This window comes from Gossypium arboreum, chromosome 6 (genome assembly GCF_025698485.1).
Source record: "Gossypium arboreum isolate Shixiya-1 chromosome 6, ASM2569848v2, whole genome shotgun sequence".
Classification (NCBI taxonomy): Eukaryota; Viridiplantae; Streptophyta; class Magnoliopsida; order Malvales; family Malvaceae; genus Gossypium; species Gossypium arboreum.
The window spans coordinates 1224631-1244967 of record NC_069075.1 but is presented as its reverse complement, the minus strand read 5'-3'; the positions used below and the strand labels follow the sequence as shown (position 1 = coordinate 1244967).

Genomic DNA, 20337 nt, shown 5'->3' with positions numbered 1-20337 from the left:
TTGTAATATAATTAACAATTATTGCTGAAAATGACATGAATTTTTATAGTTGAACTCCAAAAAAAAAATGCCATTTGCAAAACCATTAAAACATTCAGAATATTAATTTTGTTAAACCGTAAATGTTAACTTCGTTGAAATTTAGTCTTATTTAATTCTTTTTATTACTACAAAGAATAAATCGATCCATTTAACCGTAGATGAATTTCAATAGATTTTTGTCATTTGATTGGAATCCCAAAAGCCATAAAAGTTTGAATACTTTTACAAAAAGTCATGATTTTTGTTTGAGTTTTGATTCTGTGCTGATCGATATGATACTGGTAACTTTAACTTTTCATTGAAAAATAAAAATTATTGTCGGGTTTGATTTCCGGTATTAGAAAAAAGTCGGTACGTTCGATATTAATAAATTTAACTTTTTGTCAAAAAATGAAAATTATTGGTTTGGGATGAAAATGAATTTGTGGTTTAAAGTGAGATAAGTGATTTTCAAATTAAAGCATAAAATTAGGATAAGATAATGTATTTGAAGTACACCAAGACATATCTAAAAGACAAAAGATAAGATTAATCAAAGATTATTGTGGTCCCAAATAATAGAGATTGAATCAAATTAGGTTTTGTATTAAATATATCAATTTAGTCCTTATATAGTAAAAAGAATCAAAAAGTCTAAATTGTTACGAACTTAACATTTACTATATAAAATGTGTTGAAAATTATTATTTTTAATTGCAGTTCAATTCCAAATAAATAATTTCATTTACAGGACTATAAAAACTTTAAAAATATTAATTTAACCTTATCTAATTCTTTTTAGTAATACAGGGACTAATTTTATCATGTCCTAAAGGGACCTTCTACTACATCCACTTCTTTCTCTCTCTCTCTCTCTCTCTAGTAGAGAATATGTTAAACATGTAAAGTTTGGGTGTAAATCATGATTTTCGAAACTGGATCAATTAGTCAAACCAATTGAATCGGAAACTGATTAAGGTTAGGTCGATTGACCCATGAACCGATTGAATTAGACTAAATTATTGGTTGAACTAATTTTTATTCTTAATAATTTTTTTATCGAACCAAACCAGCAATCTAAAATACGACCCATAAATATGTTTGTTATTATAATTATTTTTAAATTTTTGAAATATTTTTAAAATTCATATCTTCATGTTTATGTAATTATGTCAAAATATATATTAAAAATGGACTAAGTCAAATAATATTTAAAAAACATTTTTATAGATAAAAGAAAAAAAAAAGAGAGAAAATGAGTAAAATTTTTGTGTGTACCTTTCTTTCTTTTTAAAATTTAAACCTTCTAAATGTGAAACATTGAAAATATTTACTTATTCAAATTAAATTAATAATTTTACTTTTAACTTTACCTCTATTTTCTTTTCCTTTGCTTCTAAGAAAGAAGTTTAAGATTCTAGAATTAAATTATTGATATGACTCAATTAAAAAAGATTTTTTATATCAAATCAAGTTTCAAGTTTGAAGTTTGTACTTTTCTTATAGAAAAATAATAATTTAGAACTTCGTGTGTTGGCTTGATAGTAAAGGTGTTTATTACTCCATGTGTAGCCTGAGTTTGAGTCGCGTTAGACGGGTCGCTGTTAGAGCTTTTCTCTCTTATTGTAATTTACAAAAAAAAATTAATTAATTATGTTTATTATAGGTACTAATCATATCTTTTTTTTTTGACACAATGTTTAAAATCACCTATAACCCTTCCAGGGTCAAAACTAGAAAATTTTTTTAGGGGGCCGAAATTAAATTGAAATTTTTACAATAGAAAAATTGTAATTCCACCATTTTGATAAACTATATCTTTATAAAATTTAAATGATTAAATCAATTTTTTATATTTTTAAGGGGGCAAAGTATAATTTTACTTTTACTAAATCAAAATTTTAAAAATTTTAAAGGGGCCATATGAATTTTTTTTCATTTTAGGGGGCCAGGGGCCCCTATCGACCCCTTAGTTTCGCCACTAAACCCTTCTCTACAGGTGCTCACGAGGTTTGAGTCGAATCTAAGCATAATATTAATATACTTTATACTTGCCTAAGCTCGACTCAGCTCAAAATATGAACTTAAAATTTTGCCCAAACTCGCCTATATTTATAAAAGACTAACCCAAGTCTATTTTAAGGTTGCTCATATTATTTTTTAAAAATATTTAATAAATTTATACATATTTTATTTATTGAAATTTTTATATAGTCATTTCAACATTATTTTAATGTTTATATTAGAATAGTATTATATATTTAGTGTAGGTTTATTTTTTAATATGTTCTAAATTACATAATATATAAAATTATTATAAACGTAAAAATGGGTCGAAATTTGAATATTTTTATCCAAACCCTTTCAAATTTCAAGCAGGCCTTCAAGCCTAGGCAGATAGCTCGACTCATGAACAAGTCATGAACAAGTTAACTCTTCTTCAACCTATAAATAGAAAGATAATACGCTTCAACACATTCAAACCCACGTTCACACCAATCAAACTAAGACTCAATCAAGTATACTTATGATTATTTAACTTTTACTTGCATGCATAATATTCAATTTATTATATTATATAAAAAAAACAAAGGCAATAAACAAAAGAATTCTTGTCATAGACATAAATGTTTAAATTTTTTATATAAAACGTGTTTTTAAAAAAATATATATACATTTTATAAATATCAATGAACAATTATTAGCACCCAAAGGTCAAATGTTAAGAAAGAAAAAAAATTAGCAAAGCCATGTGTTAAATTAAAAATAATTAATGAATTAAATATTAAAATGTAATTATTTAATTACTTTTACGTTCAAACTATTGAAGAAAAACAACAAAAGGTTTTATTAAATAAAATAATTAGCAATTAATGAAGCTTTGCCAATAAAAGTCTCAGTGTCAAGTCTCATTTATGGGTCCCATTGAATTTGTCATCTTTTAGTGATTTTTTTTGTGCAAAAAATATGATAAAAGCTTTCAATGAAGTAAATGTTAAATATATTATATATTTTTTAAAAATAATTAATTAAAATATTTAAAATAAGGATAAATTATCAAAATAGTCACTTTTGTTTACTTCAAGTTACATTTTAGTCACTCACGTTATCGCGTTGTAACGTTTTAGTCACTTAGTCGTTAATTATTGTTAACGGTGTAACGACAAACTGATGTGACACGTTAAATTATCATTTCAAATAAAAAATTTATAATTTTCTAGTCGAGTTAAAGTTTATAATCGAGTTAGGTTCTTTTGAAATAGGATTTCGGGACGAATAGAGGTGGTTTAATTTTTTAATTAATCGGTACCGTGAAATAATTATCAAAATGTTTTTTTATATATATAGTATAAATTTATATATATGATAATAATTTTAATAATATTATTAAAAATGATAAAAAAGAAAAATAATTATTTTGTATTGATAAAAAATATTTTTAAAAAGACTATGACATATTGGATTAAGTCAGCGTGTGGTGTAGCTTTAATTTCTCGAGTCAAATCCAAAATAAAAAAATTAATATTTAATTTCAAATCGAAATCGAATTATGCTAAAGATATATCATATCGGAGTCATGGCTGACGAAAATTTGTCTCACCCTACCTTATTGCCATCTCTATTTCAAACTTCACTCGGTAGGATAAAATGGGAACAAATGGAGGAAGGATTTTTATTTTTTTAATAATTTCATTATAGATTCTGATCGTATCTGCTTTTTTTTAACACAATGTTTAGAACTACTCATAACTCGTCTCTAACCTTTAAATAAGAGGATAATACGCTTCAGTATACTGATAATAATACCCATATCAATCGAGTTAAGACACAATCGATTTTATTTTGTATTTTTAAAACTTGAAGAAATGACAAAAATATTTCCCAATCATCCCCTCACTGATTCTAACAAATGATTTTTTTTTTCTTTGAGTCTAAAAAGGCTTACAATCAAACGCAAATATGTCAAAGTATTTTGTTTATAATAAGAAACAATGGAAGAAATTTTCCAAGTTCAAACTGACATAGAACTTTGATATGACACATAAATGTGAATGGAAGATGTATTATTTATGTCGAGTGAATTTTAGTTTAATTAGTATCGGTATTATTATCAGTGTAAGAAGATGTAGATTTAAGTGCGTCGAATCGTATTATCCTCCTATTTAAGGGTTAGGAAGGAGTTATGAGTAGTTCTACAGATTATATAAAAAATAGTAGAAAAATTAGACTCTACTATCGTGAGAATTGTGAAATCATTTTAAATCAACAATTAAAATAAAAAAGAGAAAAAAAATACATATCAACCTATCGTTAATTATGCCATGTAAGATTTACATTGAGAAAAGTGAGTTTACATTTTAACCAATTCAATTGATTTTAATACTAAAGAAGAGAAATAGATTTATAGAAGAAAAAAAAAAACAACGAATTTGGTAACCGATTAAATGACTACAATCTCATCATTTTTATCTTTTAACTACAATCGTTGATTTAAAAACGATCCCACAATATCTCACCTTATAGGTTACCATAATTTTTACAGTAAAAGTACTATAAAGACCCTTATACTAGAAATCAGACTGCATTTTGCACCATTTACTCAAAAAAAATAGGCAAATCAATCCATGTACATTAGATCAAAAAGTAAACTAATCATTTCTATTATTAAAAACTAGCTTCACAGATAAAATAACCAGACAGTTAAATGTTACATGTCCTGTGTACCTTATACTAAAATTTTTAACAAAAAAATTAATTTTTTAATTTTTTAAATAAAAAGAATAAATTATAATCTAACTCTTAAACCAATTACCTCTCTAGTGTTCTTACACTAATTCCAAGAATATTTTCTCCATGCCAAAAAGATATTAGAATGGACCTACCAACCAAAACACAAGGTTTAAAATCATGACTTTTGTATAATTATATTTATTGTGCCGTCTTTGTTTGACCACACATAAGTATTTCTAATAATAAAATATTAGCTATTGTTTTTTTAGTAAATTAATGAACCCCCCAACAATAATTTTTATGTGACGTGAAACCTTTTGTCTAGATTGAATAATTCACATATTTTTATCTTTTTTTGGAACCAAACATATTTTTATTATGTTTGCATATTTTGTATATTTATAAATTGAATTTAGAGATTCAACTAAATATTAATTGGTTCAGCCCGAAGGCCTGTCTGAAAAGTAAAGATTTAAATAAAAACATAAACCTAAAAAAAAGACTTTAGACAAAAATATAAAACTTACTTTCTAAATAGGTTGGGTTTTAAGTAAACTTTTTTTAATTCAGTTTCAACCCGTATTATGATTTTATTATTTTGTTATCATTTCGTTATTTTATTGTTACTGTTTGGATATTATATAATTCTTATTTTATGATTAATTTTGCTACTATTTTAGAGATATTTGCTTGCTAAGTTGCACTTATTTTATGATTATTAATGGGGTATCCCGGTGCGAGAACCTAACGTGCTTAGGCTTACTGACTTTCCCTTTACTTTCCCAATTTTACCTAATCTTTAGGCGACTTTAGTGCCCTTGCTTAAGTTACAAACTTGAGCTACCAAGTTCAGCAATTAATGATCGTATAATCCCAATATTTAACTACATACCGTTTGGGTTTTCTTAGTGATGTGGGATGCGAGTTAGACTCCATTTAAAATTTGCATTAATCTTTATATTTTGTGAAAGTTATACGTTTAGTCTGTATATTTTAATTTGATTAATTTTAATTTTGTATTTTTTAAATTGGACAATTTTAATACTAACTCAAATGATAATAGTTAAATTTAATAGTTAAATTCAATTATTAATCTTGCACCAAGGGGAGAAGCTAAAACAATTTTTTAGGGGCGAATGAAATTTTAATTTTTTATAGTTTATATATTTATAATTTTAAAGGATTAAATCGAATTTTTATAATTTTAGGGAGGGCCAAAATCTAATTTTACCTTTACTAATTTAAAATTTTAAAAATTTAAAGAGCTTAAATAGTAATTTTTTATTTTAGGGGTTGAGGCCCTGCCCATTTTATAGATTCGCCTCTACTTGTATCATGCATATAATTGTAGATTTAGCCCATATTTCTCAATTGGACCATTCTAAATTCCATGTTTTTAGAATTTTAAAATTTCAATCTTGTACAAATAACCGTCTACATTACAATCAATTGAACAGCTATTTTATAATTTAAAAAATATAAAGACAAAAATGACTAAATTAAAATATTGGGGTTAAATTTATAACTTTTGTAAAGTAGATGGACCAGTCCACAAACTTGAGCTACCAAGTTCGGCAATTAATGATCTTATAATTTGAGTTTTCTTATTGACGTGGAAAAATTAATAAAATATTAAACTAATATTTTATATATTTTTATAAGGAAAATATTTGATATCCTATTAGTAGAGTTTTCAAACATCACAAACAGGGTCAAGGGATAAAGGTGCTCATCGGTCGGGTTCGGGTCGGGCTTAAATATGATATTAACATATTTTATGCTTGCCCAAACCCAGCCCTGCTCGAAAAATAAGCTTAAAATTTTACCCAAACCCACCCTTATTTGCAAAAGACTAACACAAACTCATTTTAGGTTCACTCAATTTTTTTAAATACTCATATTATATTATTTTAATATTTAATAATTTTATATATTTTTTATTTATTGAAAGTTTTATATAGTCATATTAACATTATTTAAATGTTTACATTAGAGTAGTATTATATATTTAGTATAGGTTTAATTTTTAATATGTTTTAAATTACATAATATATAAAATAACTTAATATAAAATATTATAAATTTTAAAATGGAAATTTGAGCACGTGCCTTGAATGTTCAAGCCCGACCTTTAAATGGGCCTAATTTTTTTGCCCAATCTCATTTTTTGAACATAATATTTTTATCCAAACTCTCTCAAATTTCAAGCAAGCCTTCAGGCCAAGATGGGTAGCCTAACCCATAACTTGGTCTATTAGGGGATAACAAGTATTTTATATGGGTATAATAAAATATTAAATAAATAAATATAAAAAAGGGGATACATGGCAATTTCTTACAGCTGCTTGTGGAATAAAAAAATGCATTATCAGTGTACCAAATGCTAACTCTTTTTTATAATCAAATTTAGAGTTTTTTAATTATTTAAATTAAATTGGTGTTGTAAAAATTTTAGCTCAAAAAATTTAATTCAAAAAAAAAAGAGCCAAATTGATAAAAGACGTACACGTGTTGAGTGCTAAAGTTATCTTTATACCTAAATTATATAATAATCAAACAATAAAATCTAGTTTGATTTCGAACTATATTTTACGAAAGATAAATTACACTATAGTCACCAACTATTAGTAAATTTTGTTTTTGTCATCCAACTATGAAAAGTTACAAAATAGTCACCAAACTATTCAATTTTGTCTTTTTGGCCAGTTTTAAAAATGGTCATAATAGCAACTTTAACCCTCAACATTTATACATTGTGTCAATTTAGTTTTGATTCTAAAAAATCTAACCCTTAATATTTACACGTAATTCGGTCTTTTTTGCAATTTTGCTTTTCTTTGTGGCTATTTCACCTAAAAAGAAAAAAAAATCAACTAAATTTGATTGAAATATATATAAAAATGGAAACACAAATTTCTCATTCTTTTAAAATTAACCCTCATTGTCACAAAAAATAGCAAAAATACAAAAAAATATCAAATTACACAATGTGTAATTGTTGAGGGTTAATTTTTTTTAGAATCAGGACTAAATTGTGACCCTTTCACCTAAAAAAGCTAACAAAGAAAATTTATCAGCTAATTTTGATTGAAAATATACGAAAAATAGAAACATGAAAAAATTCAAGATATTAATTTTCATATTTTCTCATTCTTTTAAATTAACCCACAGTGTCACAAAGAAAAAAACTAAAAAAAGGCCAAATTACAAAATGTGTAAATTTTAAGGATTATTTTTTTAGAATTAAGACTAAATTAACACAATTTATAAATATTGAAGGTTAAAGTTGCTATTATGCCAATTTTAAAAGCTATCAATATTAGGTGGTGATAATTTTATGAAAAGGAAAAAAAACAAAATTATCAGCTAAATTTGATTGGAAATATACAAAAAATAGAAACATCCAATATATTGTTTTCATCTCTTCTCATTCTTTTAAAATTAAGACTAAATTGACATAATTTATAAATATTAAGAATTAAAATTACTATTATGTCAATTTTAAAAGCTACTATTGTTAAATGGTGATGGTGGTAAATTTACGAAAAAAGAAGTCGTTAGATTACAGAGCTGGGACAATAGAAGGAAGTGTTGCTATGAGAATGCCCTAAGGCTTGCTTCCTTTCAACTATTATCCCCCTATGACCTTAAACACCAGCTTTTAACCACCTTAATGCCCCAAATTAGGTTACAAACTTGAGCTACCAAGTTTGGCAATTAATCACCTCATAATCACACTATTTAAACAACATACCTTTTAAGTTTTGATGCTATTTATTAATATTTAATACATGATACAAAAAGAAAAGGTGTATTAAATAAATTTTAATAAAATCTTTATCCAAGTCCTACCGAATCAAGTCATGTGAATTGCCTAAATAATATACTTTTTCATAATTATTTTTTTAGAAAATGTCTTCGAATCCCTTTCGAGTCTGAAAACTCGAAAATGTACGTCTCCAAGTGATTATTGAGTACAAGAACTTCAATTGGATAAAAATTAGACGAATAAAATTGATGAAGATGAATCAACTTCTATTTGTGAAAAGATGCAAAACTATCATTCTAGTATAAGCAAGATAAACATAATAGCCAGGGGAGAGCAATTGGTTTAATTGGTCAGTTCAGTTGATTTTTTCGAACTAACTTTAACATAAGAAGATAGAGCCAACTAAATTTAGTTGGAAAAATTGACTTAACTGAACCGACTTTGATTTGGTCAACTGCAAAAAAAAAAGTTACTTTTGAAAACTATGTAGAAGAAGTGGTGGTTACAATGGCAGAAGAAAAGGGTAAGGGCAACGAGAGAGAGAGAGGATGATGGCAACTACAAAAAGAAAGAAAAGAGATGGTCAAAGTCAAAACTTCAAAAAAATTTACTTGCTTACGTGGAGCATTGAGAAAATTAGTTGGAAAAAAATATCCATGTTAGCAATATGTTAAAATTCAAGCAACATAAAACGTTCAATGATTAAATTGTTTTATTTTGAAAATAAAATATAGTCAATAGTTTAGTGACTATTTTTGTACTTTCCTCATAAAAAATAGGACAATGGCTAAAATGTCAAGTATTTCAACGACTAAAGCTAGGAGAAATAGACATAAATAAGATTTTGCTCAAATGAAATATAAATGTATGTATATTGGCCAAAAAAATTCATATATACATATACAATTCGGCTCAGCAAATCTTTCTCCCAATTTGGGCCCGACTTGGTAGAAAACTAGGCTCATAATTTAGGTTGAGCTAAGCCTAGGCAATACTAAAGAGTATTGATATTCTACTTAAACCCTACCCGACCCACGAACATGTCTAAGTAGAGAAGATGAAGCCAAAAATTTTGCTTAGGAGAGTCAAGATAGAATTCTAAAATTTTAAGGGGTGAAGCTAAAAAGTTTATTCGAAAAGGACTTATATTGTATATTTAATTTTTTTGAGGGGCCAATCTTATAAAATTTTCATTTATTCAAATGATTAAAGGAATTAAAATGAATGATTAACTTTAAGAAACAAAGCAGTCGTTAGATTTCAGAATTTGGACAATAGAAACTATTAACCCGATATACCTTTAAACCCCACCTTCCGACCACCTTAATACCCCTGCTTAGGTTACAAACTTACGCTACCAAGTTCAGCAATTAATCATCTCATTATCACACTCTTTAAATAACATAACTTTTAAGTTTTCTTAATGATGTGGGATGTGATTTATTGATATTTAATACATGATATTAAAGAGAAGGCTAACCCTTAACGACTAAAGAGACTAAAAGGGACAAGACGCACTCAACTCATATGAGAAGCCTTCCATTTTATTAAAAAAAAAAGACATGATATTAAAAGTAAAAAGCATATTAAATAAATTTTAATAAAATCCTTATCCAAGTCTGGTTAACTCGGGCCAACGAATTGCTTGCCTAGGTCATGGACAAGTATAAGTGATATACTAAAGGATTAAACTATACCTTTTGTACCAATCATCTTCTTAACAAAGGTGTTTGAATCCCTTTTGGGCCTGAAAACTCCATAATGTAAATCTCCAAGTGGTTATTAAGTGTAAGAATTATAATTGGAGAAAAAACTGACAAATAAATTTCATGAAGACGAATCAACTTCTATTTATTAAAAGATGCCAATTATACATATAATAACAACTACATCTTTATCGGGTAAATTCTCTTATTAGCTTGTAACATCTCATACCCGACTCAATCGTTGAGTCTGAGCTATGGGATGTTACATTACGATCAGTTACAATTCAATTGAACAATTAAAGCATATTATTAAGTTCAGTCGAAAACACATGTGCGATTTTGGTAAAGGGATTATTGCTGTAAATATCACAAACCGGCACAGTTTTTAAATTTTTTATTTTTTCTTGTGCAAGAAAACTATTTTCGAATCGAATTTTTTCCAACATGACCTAATCGTCGTGTCTGAGCTACGGAATGTCACATTCGTTGTTGGAGCACCTATAATCAATTACAATTCAATTGAACAATTAAACATATTAAGGCTTCATTTGTTTCACTGAAAATGGCTTCCGAAAAATGATTTCTGAAAAATGACATGCTTTTTTGGAAAAGCTAATATTTTCGTGTGTTTAAATGAATCTGTGTAAAATATTTTCTGTTGTTTGGCAGATTTCCTGAAAATATTTCATTGAAGTTGTTTTCAATGAAACAAACATACATTTGAGATTTATGACAAAGAGTTTAAATGCAGTAGTGAATTGATTACAAAGTGATGATAAGGTGAAATATAGTAAATAATGAATTTTCATGATGTTGAGGATTAAATTGTAAACTTTGTGAAATTTATAATTGAATAAAAAGAAGTGATATGCATGAAAATTTGTTATGTAAAATAAGATATTATATGTAAAATAAGATATTATAATGAATTATTTTCTATGGTGAAAAATAAATTACAAGACAATAAGGACTAAATTGAAAATTGTACAAAATTTTAAGTGTGAAACAATTTAATATGTGAATAAGGAAATTATGATAAAATTTTAATAAATGTGTTATGAGATGATGAAATATGCATAAATTATAGTAAAAGTGAAATTGTGGGAAATTATGAAATTTTATTATGATAAAGTCTAAATTGTTAAACTTGAGAAAATACGTAAAAGAAATAATAGAAGAGAAATACATAGAAATTTGATATGTGAAACGAGATATTGAGACAAGTTATGTGATTAAAGTGTAACAAGAAAGAAAATTGATTTAATATGATTAATTAGTGAATATTGAACTTTTATGACAAAAAGGGACTTAATTGAAAAGTTACGAAAGTTTATAAGAAAATATTTGATAAGTGAAGAATGTAGTAGAGAATGTAACATTCTGGTGCTTTCACCCGATGTTTGGGTCGTGTATGGGGGTGTTATAGTGAGCAAAGCTTTATTAGTTTGGAAAATGTCTTACGAGAAAAATTTTGGTAAGACATTTTACGGGAATAAGGGAGTAATTTTACATTGACTGGAAAACCTTTTGCGTGGACCATCCTATTTTACATGAAAAAATATTAAAAAAAGTTGAAAATATTTTCCGTAAAAGCTTTTACGTTAAAACAAATGAAGCCTAAGTTCAAACATCATTACGACATGATTTACAATCATAAACGAGCCTTATATGAGCTTACGAAAGCTCTTTAGATAACTTGAGATCGAATATGGACCAAATTGTAAACTTTTCAAACTATCTGGTTAACCCGTAACAAGGAGTAGCCAATGAGTGGCATATGACCAGGAACTCCTGAAGTCGCGATGTCAACCTAATAGTTTGAAAATTTTACAATTTGATCTTTATTCAACCTCGAGTTATTTAAAGAGATTTCGTAAGCTCGTATATGATTGTAAATCATGTTGTAATGATGTTATGAACTTAATAATATATTTTAATTGTTCAATTGAGTTGAAACTGATAGTAGTTGCCCTGACAACAATGTGACATCCCATAGCTTGAACCTGACAATTGGGTCGGGTATGGGGTGTTACATTTAAATTAAAACTCAATAGAGATTTGACTTTTACAATTTAGTTATTGAGCTTTAATTAGCTATTTTCTTGGTTAAATTACATAATTGATTTTCAATATATTTTCATAATAACTCTGTAAATATTCTCTTTTACCTTTACAAACTCGGTTTATGGAAATGAGATTTCGAAACTGCATTTTTTGACACCACTAAAAATCGGTCGTTACATAACCTATATAATTTACAAAAGTTGTGGACTTAGCTTTTGTATTTTAACTTGATCAATTTTTGTTCCTATACATTTCGAACTTTGAAATTTTAGTCTTGACCCAAGCAATGTCAATTGAATCCATTTAGTTAAATTCAATTACTAGTCTTGAACTATGTGTACAAGTATAGATTTAGTTTGTATTTGCTATACTTTTCAAAATTTGAAATTTTTTTCTTGACACAAAAGACAATCGTTAATCCATTACTTGGATTTTTAGTCAGTAATATGTGAAAATAAAAACAAACCTGGCATTACACATATGATAATATATTTTTCGCATCAAATTTTAGAAGTAGTAGGACTTAACTTGATGAATTTAATAATTATTATTTGGTGAAGACTGAATTTTTAAAATTTGAAAAGTACAAAGACTAAAAATGACCAAATTAAAGTAAATGGATTAAATTCAAAACTTTCAGAAAGTACAAGAACTAATAACAGAATTTGATCCATATTTATTTATGGGTTAACACAATATTTAGCTCTTGAACTTGACACTTAAGTCTACTTCGATATCCGTTCTTTTCTTCTTTCCACTTTGCGACTTTAAATTGGTAACTAGGCCTACTTTAGTCCCGAAACTTATATTTTATTAAAACATAATGATGTGACATACATAGATTGTGCCATGTTATCATTTGAAGAATTATGAGTTAATATTTTTTTGCTCTTAAACTTGACAGTTAGGTTCACTTTGATACTTATTTTTTTTTTGTCTTTTTGATACCGAAACTTGATAATTAATTTCAGATTGATTTTTGAACTTAAATTTCATAAAAATACAATGACGTAACAGTATGAAATTATGTCATATCATCACTTAAAATTAAAATAAAATTATATAAAATCTAATTTATTTTTTTAAAATTAAAATGTTATAAATTTTTTTAATTTTCATACAATAATACGATCATGTCATTATCACACATTTACGAAATCCCGGAAATGTTCCGGTTGAAAGTATAAATGGGCCTTATAATATTTTATGTTTTTTAACTATGATGGGCTTTACTCTTATTTTGCCCAGCCGTTTTTTTTTCACGGCAATTAGCAGGCGATTTAGATTCGAGTAACCCAAAATTTCGTAACTGGATCCGCCTCCGCCTCCGAACAGTTGTCACCGGAATCGGAAATTGAGGTTGTAAACAATACTTTTTAACAGATCGGTACTCATGTTGATGAAAAATGGGTTATTAGTTTTGATTTTTTGATCAATTAATTTAGTGGAGAAGAAAACAAAATTTCCTATTTTTCCTTGAAAATTGAATTTTCATTTAGGGTTTGGCTTTCCCATATTTATTTTTAATCAGCCTTTGATTGTTTAGGAGTATGATCTGTCATATAATTGATCAGAAAACATTATGGATTTTGCTTTTTTTGTTGAGAATTCTTGTAATAAATATCTGGGTTTTTGGGAATCTATTGTTAGGGTTTATCTAACTTATCATTGTTGATTTCTTTGTGTTAGAATTACAAGTTTTTTTTTTAATTTCATCTGCGTATGGTTTCGAGCATTTTTATATCGTTTTTTATATAAATTGTTGGTTGAGATTCGTTATTTATGGGATTATTAAGAGTTATTGAGCACAATGAACACTAATTTCTATTCTGAAATATTTTGTTTGTAAATTTTTTTTGCTGAAATCTACGTGATATGTTGTTGGATTTAGATAAGTGAAGATGAATGGAGAAGTCCCCAACATAAAGAAATGGGTTGTTTTCTATCCTGTTTATATTAATTCGAAGAAAACAGTAGCTGAGGGAAGGCGAATTAGTTTGGCTAAAGCCTGTGAAAATCCCACTTGTGCTGAAATTGCTGATTGCTGCAACCATCTCAAAGTCCCTAATGCCATTGAGGTTTGTTCTTGTGTGATTTGTGATGTTATTGTGGAAATGTGGAGAAGAATGAGACCGTATCTAGTTTGAACTTTTTGCCTGATTAGAACTGGAGGTTTCAAATTACTTATTAAGTATTCATGATCGAAATTTGTTGTGGATTGTAACAATTATAAGGATTTGGGAATTAGGATTTCAGAATTTGGATTTGGATTTCGAAAATATTATAAATTGAGTAGTAAACTGTTTAGAAATGTAACATTCATTATCATTTCTCAAATCCATGGATTTGCTAGAAGCCTATTTAGTAATGAATTTGAAATCCTTAAAATATTTGGATTTTAGATTGAATATCAACTAATTTGACTATAATATATGCATTTCATTCTTACCATTTATATAATAATTGAAATCCAAATCCAAAATTTTAAATCCAAGTTCTCAAACGGAGCATTAAGTGACACTTGAAATTCACGGAGTCGACTGTCGCCACAGTTTTATATTGCCTCCTTTGAGGATTTAGAACTGTTATAGTCTTTGAAAGCCACAAGCATGGATTTTGGTTTCTCATTCATTGCTCCTTTCATCATTCAAGCATTCATTTAGAGTGATGGTTCTATGCATGCAGTGTCTTACCATTGTTGCTTTTTATCATTGCTTCCTTCTGCCCTGTTTCAGAAATCTAGATATAAATAGACATATAGGGCTTACTATTATCCATTTGTTCTGACAGCTATAAGTATTTCCTCGAGTGAATCAAAATTAACCGAGGGCTGTCGCCACAGTTATATATTGCCTCATCTGAGGATTTAAAACTGTTATAGTCTCTGAATAATGGTTTTTGGGTTTCTCATTTATTGCTCCTTTCATCATTCAGGCATTCATTTGAGAGTGATGGCTCTATGTATATGGTGTCTTACCACTGTTGCTTTTTATCATTGCTTCCTTCTGCCCTGTTTTGGAAATCTACCTATAACTGGACATATATGACACTATTATCCATTTGTTCTAGCAGCGATGAGTATTTCCTTGCATGAATAAAAATTAACCAAGGGCTGTGACCCTGTCATATATCACCTCCTTTGAGGATTTAAATATTTTCTCATAATCTCTGAATGCCACAAGCATGGGTTTTTGGGTGTTTTGTGCATTGCTCCTTTTATCGTTCAAGGATCCATCCGAGAGTGCTGGCTCAACATATGCTGTGCTTTATCTTTTCCATTGTTGACTCACTATTATTGTCCCCATCTCTTGTATACTTTTTTCCCGAGCCAAGAAGGTTGCCCCTCAACACCTCAGTGTCCTGCTACTTTTAGAGCAATTTATTAGCTAGATTATTTCAACATCTTATGACAATAATCATTTACCTAACATCTAGGAACTCGGGGCACTTGGAACGTATATGCCTAATATCTTCTTCATCTCGTCGCATGCTTCGTTGGATTGTTACTTTATCAGCTGTTAAACAAACCGTTCTTTTTACTTGTTTATAACCATATTGGGTGATTTCTCGTTGTGCAGATTGATAAGGCGTACCCTCGTGATTTCATGCAAAGAGGGAGAGTGAGGGTCCAGTTGAAAAAGGAAGATGGGACTTTATGGAATCCAGCCATTTCTTCAAGTAAGTGTAGTTTTAAAAAGAATTCTATTGCCAGTTCTGAGTTCAATATGATTTTCATAGAAACATATGGGCATAAAATTGGTAAAAGTACAATGGAGGTCCCTAAACTAGGAATTAGATTGCATTTTGCCTCTCTACTAAGAAAATGGGCAAATTATTCCTTGTACGTAAGTTTAAAAAGCAAATTGGTCCTTTTTGTTAAAAATTTCGTCCATTTGTGCTGTTAAAAACTGGCATGGCTAATAGAATAGCCAAATAGTGATATGTGATATGCCATGTATACCTCGTACTGACATACAAAGACTAGTTTTTAACAATAGAAATTGATGGATGTTTCAACAGAAGAAGCCGGTTTTGCTCTTTAACCTAACGTACAAGGACTAAGTTGCCAATTTTTTAAGTAGAAGGGACAAAATGCAATCCAACTCCTAGTACAAGGCTTCCATGGTACTTTTACCGTTTAAAATTTGGTTTTGTGGTTATTTTAGTGTTTCCTCTGGGTTTGTACTGCTGTATCTGAATTATAATGTAACTGCACTTATCAGTTTCGAATTCACGAAATCAGATTATGAAGGGAGAAATGTTGTCATTCTCTCATTGCTATCATAAAAATTTAAGAAAAGAAAGAATAGTGCCGGGAATGTTACCGAGAATTCTGCTATAAAAGATCCATCCATAATTTGTTTGGTTGCAGGGAAACAGCTGATGCTCCAAGTTGCGGAGTTGGTACCTAGACACCCGGGAAGGACTAAGAAGCAGGAAGCTCCATCGACATCAAGTGCTGCTGCTGGATCTTCCAAGCCCGGGAAGGGTGGAAGAAAAAAGCGATAGTTCTGTAACTGCCTAATCAACAGAAGGTCATGATTTTCCCTTTGAACATTTTCAATTTTGCCATTAAGTTAAACATCTTCATATGGATATGGTTTCTTTTTGGTTTATCTGAGTGAGCTTTGGAGTAGATGGTTCCAAAGGAATTCCTTAAATTATTGATAGGTTAATCATTAAACCCTTGGATTTCATTGAACTTTAGGTTTTGGTTTATGAATGCAGTTTACAGGGCATATGCTTCTTAAATTTTAGGGATAAAGCAAACATTTAGTCCTTGAATTTGACAATATTTTTCCAATTTGGTCCTTGAATTTTTTTGGGTCCACACTCCACATTAGTCTTCAAACTTAGCAACTTTTCTTAATTTGGTCCCTGAACTTAAATTCTGTTAATGAGTGATGGCATTGGCACAAGTTGTCAAGTATTGAGACTAATGTGAACAAAAATATGTAGGTAGAAAAGTTGTCAAAATCAAATAGTGCATTAACCCTAGTATATTAAACTAAATTTCTCATTATTCCTCAAACGGTGTTTATATCTTACATTTTACACTTCTAAGAAACTATTACCCTTTATTCAATCTTGAAGTTGTTTTCTGGTTCTTGGTCTTCATTTTTTAATATTAATTGCGCAAAACGTCTCAAAGTATTGCCCAAATTTTAAATTGGTCCTTAAATTATAAAGTGTTTTAATTGAGTCTCTTTTTGTCAGCCTAGTTAATTGAAATGATATGAAAGTAATAAATATATAAAAATCTTGAAAATAAGTGTATATCTATTTTAGATAAATACTTTTATTTAATACTCAATAACATAATTTTTCTGTAGTTTTATAATTTTAAGTAGTTGATATTTTAAGTTGCACCCAATTATTAACAAATTTATTTAGAAGAATAAAAGAAAATGTTGCTAAAATCCAATGCAACAAAATATATACATATATAGATACACGAGGAGTGATCTATTTATATTGGTGTAAAATTAAAGTTGATTTACATATTTTTGGATTTTTTGTATGGTTAATATTTTAATGATCCAATTGTTAAATTTAATATTCCATTCGTATGGGTTACGTATGTCAAATTTGATGTAAATTAAAAATTTCAATTATTTGCTTTATATAAAAAATATTTCTCATTGAATATGTATATTAATATATTTAATATTGTAAATTAATATGATAAAAATATTCGATTGATTTAAAATTTATATGCATGACAAGTACAATTATATCAATAAATTTAACGTGAGGATTATTAAAATAATGACCGCATCGAAAAGATGTAAAACAATTTTAATTTTACACCAATGTAAGTAGATTTATCTATATATATCTCGTGAAATGTTGGTTGCATGTTTGCAATTCATTTACAAAAATAATTGAGATTGCAAGATAAAGTAAATAGAAATTTATATTCTTTTGCGGACTTGGCTTTTAATTATAAGGGTAAATTACATTCAATGTTAAACTAAACTATTAGTAAGTTCACATTTTGGTCACTCGATATTAAGAAGTTCCAAAATAACTATTGAATTATTTTAAAGTTTTTATTCAAATCATTGGACTATTCAAAAATCTTCTTCAAGTCATTAGACTTTTAAGTTTTTTTTTTTTTTTTTGTCTTAAAGTTGGTCTAGCAAGCTCCAAGTGATAATCGATATGATGAGTGAATACCCATTGACGAGTATAACATATTTTAGATCCAAATCGATTCGACAGTTAATGTTGGAGATCAAATAAGAAAGCTATTTGGATTTTGATTCGCAAATTTATGGTAGTTAAAGTTGTTTTATGAAAAAAATTAAATGATAAAAAGAAAGGGATTGAGAGTTCTCGGTTGGTGTAAGTAGTGCAGATAGAGAATGCCATACAATAGCTATTTTAACGGTAAATTATAATACAAATACAAATGAAAACAAAATGTAACCAAAATGTAAACTTATTAATAGTTTAATGACTTTGGATGTAATTTACCCTAATTATAATTCAAATGGGTACTGAATTATAATTATGTTGGAACTTGGCTTTTATTATAATACGAATGGGACGAAATTATAATTATGTTGTAACTTGTCTTTTAATAATAATACTAATGGGGACGAAATTATAATTATGTTTGCAAAAAGTATGCATAAAAATCTCTCTCAGAGTTTCTAAACATTAACAATAGGAGAATTAAACTTAAAAGAGTTTCTAAATTTTATGCATAATTTTTATATATATATAAATTATTACCATAAAATTATTTTTTAAATATTAAGTTTTTATGCTGAGTTTGAGCTAAAAAAAATTTCAATTCGTCGATTAAGTCTTAGTTAAATTGTTATAGGCATTATTACAAATGTAATAGGATGTGAATTTGAGTGAGCTGATAGTTTTAGATATTGTTTCAAAACGAGTAAATACAATCAGAATTTATAACGAAATTATTAAAAAAAAATCCAACTCACCTCGTATTACTATTTAAATAATTAAGAAATATTTTTAATATTTAGAAAACGTGGACAGAAAACGAGTTTTGGTGGAAAAGTGAAAAAGTAGTTTTTCTAAACATGCGGAAAAGGTGTATAATGATTAGTTAAGAGAATAAATTAGGTGAAAATATTTTATAAGTCCTTGTACTTTTAAAAATTTAAAAATAAGTTTTATAATTTTAATTTCAGTAATTTAGACCCTTTAGTTCTTAGATTTCAAAATTCACATTGTAAATTTATTTGTTAAAATTTTTTAGTTTGACGTTTTGAAATAAAAAAAAATTACTTGGTAGCTGTGTAATTAAAAAAATGATATTGTAATAAACTTGAATTTAACAAAAAAATTTAACAGTGTTGACAGTTGGACTTGAATTTTGGAAGTCTAAAAAATAGAGGGACAAAATTCTAAATTTTTAAAAAGTATAGGAACTTAGAAACTTATGACACATTTTAACCAAGAAATTATTATGGTAGAGAGAAGGGATAAAGCAACATTTAATATTTGAAATTGGTAGCCTTTTCAACTTAGTCCCTAAATGTCCTTTTGGTCTACAAATTTTCACAATTTTGTTCTATGTGATGATGTAGCACTTTGATGTTAGCGTTATGTCATAACCTAAAAATTTATATATTCAAAAAAATTAGGTGATGACGTGGTATAATATTAAAATGTCAAGTCATTATAGGATCAAAATTAAAAAAAGTTGCTAAGTTGAGAAAATTGACAAACTAAATGTCCCTAGAGAGAAAGAAAACAAAAAAGGTTAGCTTCGCTAGAAGCCCTCAAGCTACGCCATATATTCTAAATTGGTCCTAAATTGTGAAACCTCAATCTTTCTATCAATTTAGCCTTCAATTTGAACATTAAATATTAGCATATTTTGAAATTACTTGTTTTTTAACAAATCAAATCCGAACTAACATCTTAAGGTGACGGCTAAATTGATAAAAAGAAACTTAATTAATACAATATTCATATATTTTTATCTAGTAAATATGATATAGATATTTTGAAATTTGGAAACTAATTTTAAATTTAGATTAAATTCAGACCATAGTTCAAGGA

At 27.6% G+C, this 20337-nt stretch overlaps 1 protein-coding gene across 1 annotated transcript; it reads left to right on the top strand.

Moving 5' to 3' along the window:
• The first annotated feature begins 13485 nt into the window (after positions 1-13485).
• On the top strand, positions 13486-17043 carry LOC108458173 (signal recognition particle 19 kDa protein). Its single transcript, XM_017757462.2, has 4 exons — positions 13486-13650; positions 14183-14369; positions 15870-15969; positions 16664-17043. The coding sequence occupies exons 2-4, from the start codon at positions 14193-14195 to the stop codon at positions 16798-16800; spliced, it is 414 nt and encodes a 137-aa protein (XP_017612951.1). The 5' UTR covers positions 13486-13650; positions 14183-14192; the 3' UTR covers positions 16801-17043.
• The last annotated feature ends 3294 nt before the right edge of the window (positions 17044-20337 follow it).

Excerpts from the sequence above, each read along its gene's own strand:
- LOC108458173 (XM_017757462.2), top strand. The coding sequence starts at position 14,193 with ATGAATGGAGAAGTCCCCAACATAAAGAAATGGGTTGTTTTCTATCCT. Across the intron at positions 14,370-15,869 it reads AAGTCCCTAATGCCATTGAG|ATTGATAAGGCGTACCCTCG; the intron begins GTTTGTTCTTGT and ends CTCGTTGTGCAG. Across the intron at positions 15,970-16,663 it reads GAATCCAGCCATTTCTTCAA|GGAAACAGCTGATGCTCCAA; the intron begins GTAAGTGTAGTT and ends GTTTGGTTGCAG.